The sequence below is a fragment of the Bison bison genome, unplaced genomic scaffold (genome assembly GCF_000754665.1).
Source record: "Bison bison bison isolate TAMUID 2011002044 unplaced genomic scaffold, Bison_UMD1.0 scf7180017861046, whole genome shotgun sequence".
NCBI lineage: Eukaryota > Metazoa > Chordata > Mammalia > Artiodactyla > Bovidae > Bison > Bison bison.
The window spans coordinates 1240208-1249175 of NW_011491618.1; the positions used below are offsets into that span (position 1 = coordinate 1240208).

General features: G+C 55.1%; 1 protein-coding gene across 2 annotated transcripts in view; it reads left to right on the forward strand.

The window, feature by feature from the left end:
• PLEKHM1 (pleckstrin homology domain containing, family M (with RUN domain) member 1) overlaps nucleotides 1–8962 on the forward strand; it is a 54875-nt gene extending 45913 nt beyond the window's left edge. For both annotated transcript variants that reach the window (XM_010832400.1, XM_010832401.1), the window contains 4 exons: nucleotides 182–375; nucleotides 6211–6274; nucleotides 7014–7171; nucleotides 7906–8962. In XM_010832400.1, coding sequence (XP_010830702.1) covers nucleotides 182–375; nucleotides 6211–6274; nucleotides 7014–7171; nucleotides 7906–8017 — 528 coding nt within the window. In that variant the 3' untranslated portion in view covers nucleotides 8018–8962. The remainder of the gene's footprint in view (nucleotides 1–181; nucleotides 376–6210; nucleotides 6275–7013; nucleotides 7172–7905) is intronic.
• The last annotated feature ends 6 nt before the right edge of the window (nucleotides 8963–8968 follow it).

Below are 8968 nucleotides of genomic sequence, written 5' to 3' on the forward strand. Positions count from 1 at the left end.
GCCAAGTCACTTCACCTCTCTGAGCCTCAATTTCCTTGTCTGTAAAATGAAGATGGTGCCACTTCCCTCGGCAGGTGGCTGGAGGGGTGAGTGAGGGAGTAGGTGGCCCAGCGCCTGGCGACCTCAGGCGCTTACAAAATGGCCCTCCTGTCTCACCCTCGCTGCCCGGTGGTGTCCTCAGGTCTGCAGGCAGGCCCTGAAGTTCCTGACACAGATCCGGGCCCAGCCCCTCATCAACCTGCAGCTGGTGAATGCGTCGCTGTACGAGCACGTGGAGCAGATGCGCCTCATCGGGAGGAGCCGGGAGCAGCTGAAGCTGCTGGGGGACTATCTGGGCCTGTGCCGGAGCGGAGCCCTGAAGGAGCTGAGCAAGAGGTGAGCGCCCAGACCTGGGGACACAGACACACAGACACACAGAGACACACAGACACAAAGAGACACACACATACACAGACAGAGACAGAAACACACACACAGAGACACACACACACAGACACAAAGAGACACACAGAGACACACACATACACAGACAGAGACAGAAACACACACACACAGACACACACACACAGACACAAAGAGACACACAGAGACACACACATACACAGAGAGAGACAGAAACACACACACACAGACACACACACACAGACACAAAGAGACACACAGACACACACATACACAGAGAGAGACACACACATACACTGACAGAGAGAGAGACACACACACACACACACAGAGACACACACACACAGAGAAAGAGACACACAGACACAGGGACACACACAGATACAGACACACACACAGAGACACAGACACACAGACACAGAGAGAGAGACACACACACACACAGACACACACAGAGAGACAGATACCCAGAGACACACACACAGACACACTGACACACACAGAGACACACACACACAGACACAGACAGAGAGAGACACACAGAGACAGAGAGAAACAGGCACACACAGAGACACACACACACACAGATAGACATATACAGAGAGACACACACATAGAGATAGAGACACACACACAAAGAAAGACACACACACAGACACAGAGACAGAGAGAGAGATACACACATACACAAAGAGACACACACACCACAGACAGACACACACACAAAGAGACACAGAGAGAAACACACACACACACAGAGACACACAGACACACATACAGATACAGACACACACATAAACACAGGCACACACACACAGGGACACACACACAGAGACAGAGAGAGAAACACACACACAGACACACAGAGACACACACACAAAGAGACACACATACACAGATACAGACACACACAGAGATACAGATATACGCACACACACACAGGGACACAGAGACACAGACACATACACACATCTAAGAGTGGCTTGCTCAGTGCCTGGACACGGGGACACACACACACACACACATATACTACACACAGGGTCAGTGCACAAGCAACTTCTTGGGAGAAATGCCAGGGCTGGGTGGAGAACTCCCTCTCTGCATTTAGGAGTGGCTTTTATTTGTGCATGTAATGCCTTCATTCATTTGACAAGTGCTTATTGAGAATGCGCTCAGTGCCCGGCGAGGGGTGTGGGGCCTGGGGCTGAGCACAGTGGGCTTGGATCCAGCCCTCTAGAGGGCACGGCAGGGAGCAGGGCAGCGGCTACCCCCAGGAGTGAGGGCGGAGGAGAGAGCAGGATGCCCTGGAAGTACAGCGGAGTCGGGGGACTGACCCATATTGGAGGGCACTGATGGGGGAGGGGGCTTCCTAGAGGAACTGACCTCCAGTGTGAGATCTGCGAAATGAGTGGGAAAGAGGGGATTTGCAGGAAAGAGTGTTCCAGACAGAAGTAGTGATGTGCATGGGCTGTGGATTAAGGCCCCATGTGTGGACAGAATAGGGAGAAATTTCCGGTGAGAAGGAAAGTGGGGATGTGTGAGAGGAGACCAGAGACGTGAGAGGGGCTGGTCTCCTGGCTCCCCGGGGCCCCACCAGCCCTCCGCCCCACAGCGGCTTGACTCTGCCACCCTGGCAGCAGCCCTTCCCAAATCCTTGCAAGAGGACAAGGTTGGGCCAGGACCCTCAGGATGCCCTGCACAGAGCTTCTTGGTGCCCAGTGCCTGGGGGACTTTCAGTGCTCAGCTAGGGGTAGGGGGTGACACCTTCTGTGGGGCTACGCTGTCCTGGGGCCCCGGGAGGACAGACCTTGGGTGGACGAGCCTGTGCCTGCTGCCCAGTTAGGCTTTCTTGCTGGTTTCTGGGGACTTGGAGCAGCTCACAAGCCCCTCCATGTTCCCCATGCAGCCACTCCTCCCGACAGGACTGGTGCAGACATCCTGTCTGCTGGGCTCCCCTGCTCAGCCCTGGTCCCTGCCCTTCCAGGGCTGCTCTGCACTGGAGAGATGCTGTGGGGAGCCCTCTCTTAGGCAAAGCACAGAGGCTGGCCCCTCACAGGCTCTCAGAGCAGCTGGCTGATTCCTGGTCTCTGCAGGGCCTGGAAGAGCAGAAAGCCTTCTGGGGGCCACCATGAGGGACCCAGATGGCTGCTTCTGGGGAGGCTGTTGCTGTCTCCATCATCAGTGGGTCCTCACTCCCATGCTTTCTGAGATTCCACGACCCAGGGCCCCAGAGTCTGCCCTCCTGCCCCCCTGTCCAGGGTGGTGAAATCTCAGGTCAGATGGGACCCTGTGACCCTCTCCAGTTCAGGGATGTCTGCAGACCTGAGTAGACCAGCTGCCTGTAGGGCAGGTCCTGAGTGCCAGCCTCACTTGCCCATCCCTACCCTGCTGAGATTGGTCAGCAGCCTTACTGGCCTGTCCAGGTTGCCCTGTCTGGAAGCTGGGGGCAGTCTTGCCTCTTTCTGGTTGCTGTTTCCAGCCTTCATGAAAGCAGGGCCAGGCCTGCAGAAGTCCCAGTTCAGAAGCAGCATAGGGTGAAGAAAGAGCTCAGGAGCAGCCTTCATCTGCCCCCAGACTTGCTGTGTGACTCAAGGAAGTGGCTTCACTTCTCAGAGCCTCGGTTTTCTTGTCTATAAAATGGGCCAGTGATCCCCATGTTCATGTGGCCTGCCAGAGTTGTGGTGAGGGCCACATGAGGGGCCCAGTGTCTAGGGAGGGACAGAGACAGGGGAACAGATGGCCCTGGGTCAGGGAGGCATGTGCTGTGAGGAAGGAGGCAGGGTGCAGAGGGCCAGGGAGCTTCTTGGAGGAGGTGGCATCAGCTGAAGGTTTGTGGAGTTTTCTTTCTCCTTTTAAAAAGAAAAAAAATGCTTTTCTTCCTCACAAAGATAGTATTCAAATAGTATTAAAGGGAACCAAGCAGAAATCTGGGGTCACCCTTCTCCAGTCTGGCCACCATCTGTACTGTAAGAGCTTCCAGATCCCACTCTGTCCTCACTCACCGGAAAGCAGAGTTGCCCCAACACAAATGGCATCGCCCATGTGGTGAACCAGGGTTTAGTGAAAGAACCAAAGGAAGCCTGGACTGGATTTTCTGCAGGGAACCCATGGCTGTGGGGGGGTTGGGGAGTAGAGGGGAAGCGTGGCTTGCCAGGACCTTTGCAGGGCTCAGCGCAGCCAGACTGGGTACAGGGGCTAGACCTCGAAGACCCTCTGTGCCGCCACAAAGGCCTAGGATTTTATTCTGCTGCAGCCGAAGCTGCTGAGGAGTTTTGAGCATAGGATGGTCACACTCCCTGAAGACCAGTTTGGCAGCACAGCAGTGGGGCGTCGGGGCTGGTGTGGTAACTGGCACAGGAGGTGAGGAGGCCTGGACTCAGGTGGTTGGGGTGGAGGCTGAGAGGACAGGAAGGGTTGAGGAGAAATCGGCAGATCTTGGAATCTTTCTCTCAGGGGGCTGCGCTGACCTCCCCTCCATAGCAACTGAGGGCCTCACTGAGGACCTCACAAGCCCAGGGTAGGTGGCCTGGCTGGCTCCTTGAGCTTCCATGACTCTGAGCAGAGGGCAGATGACAGAGAAGACTCTCCATCCAAACGGGCCCCACCCTTCCTGCTGGCTCAGGAACAGCCTGTGCACCCCCTCTGCCCCTCCCCCTGCATTTTCCTGGTGATAAACGGCAGCTTCCTGTTCCCAGAAAGCTGGACGTTTACCGGGGAGACCGGCACGTTGCACTGAGTGGCCACTTGGCAGCACAGTGTGGGCTGCCTGGTGGAGCTTGCCATCTCGGCCCTGGGTGGGGTTCCTCCTAGAACCGGGGCCGTGCCCTGGGGTGGGCACAGTCAAGCACCCACTCCAGATGCCGCGCGCCTGGGCACCTTCCTGCCTCCAGATGTCCAGAGCAACCTGGGGGCAGGCTCCCGCGCATCCTCAGACCGGGGAATTCTCCCCCCAGCCCCACTACCGCACAGACACACAGCAAGGCCAGGCAGGAATTTTTTGCAGGTGTTTCCTGTCCATCTCTCAGGATGTAACCTTTGGGATCTCTGCCATTGGTGAGGTGGAAACTAGAGCCAGGCTGGTGGCAGCTGAGCCCTTGTCCTCTGCCCCCCACCCCCACCTCTGAAATGGGATCTGTGCACTCAGGACACCACAGCTCCTCTCCCAGAGCGCCAAAACCAGATGCTTAAATGTCTGTCCCTAAGCTAGACCAGGGGCTACAATAGGAAGGCAAAAGCCACATCTGGTGCATTTCTGTCCCCAGCACTGTCCCTGGTACGTGATGGTGGCAGTAATGACAATAGCTATTAATAACAGCCTCTAGGCATTCACCTGGGAGATAAGGATGCAGGCTCTGGAGCCAGACTGCTGCTTTCAGACTCCAGCTGTGCCTCTTACTAGCTGTGTGACCACAGGCAAGTTCTTTAACTTCTCTGTGCCTCCATTTCCTCTTCTCAAAATGAGGGTTATAATAGTGTCAACCTCACAGGATTCTTGTGAGAATTAAATGAATTAATATATATCAAGCTTTTAGTCCAGTTCCTGGCTCCAAGCGTTAGCTTTCATTGTCCTCCTCTTCATTATTTTTTATTTATTTATTTATTTATTTTTTCAAAAGCCGCGTGCTGCGCGGGAGCTGGGCGGGGCCGCGAGGGCTGGCCCCGGGTCACGTGGTGCTGACACCAGTCACGTGGTGCGCTGGGGCGTGGACCCAGAACCGCAGAACTGTGGAGGCTCCTCCCGGGAGCCTCTTCATTATTTTTTAAATAGACTTTTTAAAGTATCTTAAAATTTTTTTTCAACTTTATTGAGTATAATTTACAAAGTTGTAACATATTTATAGTATTTTTGTGATGATTTGATATATGATTGATTATTCTGTGAACGGAGAAGGCAATGGCACCCCACTCCAGTACTCTTGCCTGGAAAATCCCATGGACGGAGGAGCCTGGAAGGCTGCAGTCGATGGGGTCGCTGAGGGTCGGACACGACTGAGCGACTTCACTTTCACTTTTCACTTTCATGCATTGGAGAAGGAAATGGCAACCCACTCCAGTGTTCTTGCCTGGAGAATCCCAGGGACGGGGAAGACTGGTGGGCTGCCGTCTGTGGGGTCACACAGAGTTGGACACGACTGAAGTGACTTAGCAATAGCAATTCTATGAAAGACTTCCTCCCATCTTATTAATTCACACATCCATCATCCTCACATATTTTATATATATATTATATATATATGTATATATGAACAGTGAAAGTGTTAGTCACTCAGTCGTGCCCAACTCTTTGTGTCCTTAAGGACTGTAACCCGCCAGACTCCTCTGTCCATGGAATTCTCCAGGCAGGAATACTGGAGTGGGTTGCCATTTCCTCCTCCTGGGGTTCTTCCCGACCCAGGGATTGAACTTGCATCTCCTGCATTGCAGGCAGATTCTGTACCATCTGAGCAACCTGTATAGTGTGTGTGTGTGAGAGAGAGAAAACATTTGAGTTCTGCTCTTAAATTTCAATTATACGATACAATGCTATCAACTATGGTTAATAATTATTTATTTACTATGTACAAGGCACTGTGTTAAATGCTTTAAATAAATTATTTAATCCCGAAAAGAGCTCTCTTGCTCAGGTGAGGAAACCTGAGGTTCAGAGGTTAAGGAACTTGCCCAAGGTCCTGGCAGCTGGGCACCTGGAGTCCGGGTCCCGAGCCCAGGCTGGAGCTGTTTCTCCCTGCTTAGCGGTGCTGAGGGAATGAACGCAAACACAGGTGGGCCCAAATTCCTTCTGAGGAGCCTCTTGTCTTTTCTTTGAAGGCTCAACCACAGGAATTATCTCTTGGAGTCGCCTCACAAGTACAGTGTCGCCGACCTCCAGCAGGTGAGAATGCCACCCCTGAGGTGTGTGTTAGTCGCTCAGTCAGGTCCGACTCTTTGCGACCCTATGGACTGTAGCCTGCCAGGCTCTCTGTCCATAGGATAGCAAAGAGTCCAGGCAAGAATATGAGAGTGGGTTGCTATTCCCTTCTCCAGGGGATCTTCCCAACACAGGGATGGGACCCGTGTCTCCTACATTGCAAGCAGATTCTTTACTATCTGAGTCACCAGGGAAGCCCAGAGGAACCTAATTCCTAGAAACTTATTCCTGGAGAAATCAGAAAGGGAGATGTTGGGGCAGGGGCTGCTGGCTGCAGTTTACTGAGGCAAGACGTCCCATCTTCAGCCTTTCAGCAGCTCAGAATGGGTGTCCAGCCATCCACGCTTCCTGGGGCAGTGACTGAGCCCTCGGTCCCACTGGGACAGGCAGGCACCACAGCCAAGCCCAGCATCACAGGGCTCAGCTGCCTTCCAGGTTGCGAGGGCGTAGGGAGGGTGAGGGTTTGGGACATTCCCTTCCTCGAGGGAGGGGACAGTGGATTCCTCTGTGCACAGGGACTGCACACCTGCATGGCTCGGCCTCACTCGGGGAGGTTTGCTTGCCCAAGTGGAAGGAAACTCCTCTTGGGGTAGGAATGCTCCAGGCAGGGCGCCAGGAGGAGCAGCAGGCCACATTCTGCAGACGGCCTCGGGCATGGCACGGCCTCTCAGAAGGCCTGGCGGCCGGCACTTGCCCTCCACAGATCGCGGACGGGGTGTACGAAGGCTTCCTCAAGGCCCTGATCGAGTTTGCCTCCCAGCACGTCTACCACTGTGACCTGTGCACCCAGCGCGGCTTCATTTGCCAGATCTGCCACCACCATGACATCATCTTTCCCTTTGAGTTTGACACCACAGTCAGGTACGCAGACGCCATGCCGGCCACCCTGCCCCACCACTCCCACCCCTGGGTGGGGGGCAAGTCCCAGGTGCCACTGCGAGGGGGACAGGCCAAGCCCTCACAGGACTCCCTGCCTCCCCCGAGCCACCCGTCTTCCTAGGGAAGAGGTAGCTGCTGCCCTTTGAGTTGCGTGGGGAGGACCTCACTTTTGTCCTCTGCAAACAGGTGGAGGAGGGGCTGGGTGAGTTACTGGCCTGGAGTGCTGGCACAAGGCCGGACACAAAGTGGGCACCTGGTGGGCAGTACCTGCCACTGCCTCTGCCCCGTAATGATTGTCCCCAGTCATCACTCATTATCAGAAGCCTCTAAATGGAAAGAGGCCTCCATCAAACTTCCATTCCAACCCATGTGGGAGTGGAAAACTGAGCCGGTGGGAGCATCCGTTCATTTTCAGCAGATGTCCCCAGACCCAAACTCGACCCCCCCGAACAGACCTGGGGCTGAGTTTTTTAAATCGTAGAGTGTTTGAAACACAGGCAAGGAAATCAGTGAGTCTCGGTAGTATTTATAAGAAGGGAAATACAATAGAGGGCATCGGTGTGCATCGTGGGGCTTAGAGATCAGCACTGCGGCGAGAACCTTTTGTCCCAGGATGGAGAGGCAGTGCCTTGGGTGGCCGGCTCTGGTCAGGAGCACCGACCAGCCTCGAGCCCCGGAGGCTCGAGGTCCCAGCAACGCTTGCGGCTTTCTCCCAGGTGCATCGAATGCAAGACCGTCTTCCACCAGACCTGCCAGGCCGTGGTCAAGAAGGGCTGCCCCCGCTGTGCCCGCCGGCGCAAATACCAGGAGCAGAACAGTCTCACCTAATCCCACCTCTTGTCCCCACCCGGGACCCGGGGCTCAGCCATCCCAGCCAGGTTGGCCACCAGCCTGGCCACACTCTCAAGGTGTCACAGAGCCAGGAAGACTCTCAGATGAGACCAGAGGACTGGCCTATGAGAGGGAGCCCCAGGAGCCCCTGATGACACCTCCTATCCCCCACCTATCTGCTCCAGGAGGCACGGACACCAGCAGGTGCCCCCTGTCCGACGGTGTGGGAGGAGGGGGCCTTTGCACTAATCAGCCCAGCACCCCTCACTGACACCCCATCCCCATGAGGGCTGTTCAACACTGTGGAAACAAGACTTGGGGAGCATTTTCAATTCCACATTCCTGATTAAAAGGTCTAGTTTTTTTAAGGTGGATTTTTTTCCCTTCATATTTCGACAGAAAATATTTTTTTATTCTTGACCCTCCACAAGTCACCCAAGAAATCCAGGCATTCTCACCCTGAGCAAATGTGTAGAAACCGCTCAGGCCCAGCCTGGAGGTGGGTGGTGGCTGGACAGGCCCCCCAGGACAGAGCCCACCAGCTGGCGGGTGCCTTTCCTTCGCCCTCACTGGGCGCTTGCTGCTGACAGCTCCTGTACAACGTGCCAAACTGCCGTGGGCCAGGCAGGCTCAGTCCTGAGGACCACGTTCTTTCCCTTCCTCTGCCCCCACCTGCTCCCTGGTCCCCCCTCCACCTGAAAAGCCCTTCAATTTCTCTGTGTCAAAACCCACTCCCCACCCCTGCTGCGGCTCTCCTATAGCCTGGGATCTTGGGCCCGAAGGAGGAGGGCTATGACTCAGAACCAGCACTGTCAGCACTTTGAGCCTTCCTTGGTCCAGGGAAGGGTCGTCATCTAGCCCACCCCTCAGCCCTCTGCCCTCCTCACTCCTACCCCCGACTGGCAGCCAGATGGGCAGGGGGCTGCTGCAGACGCATTTCAGGAACAC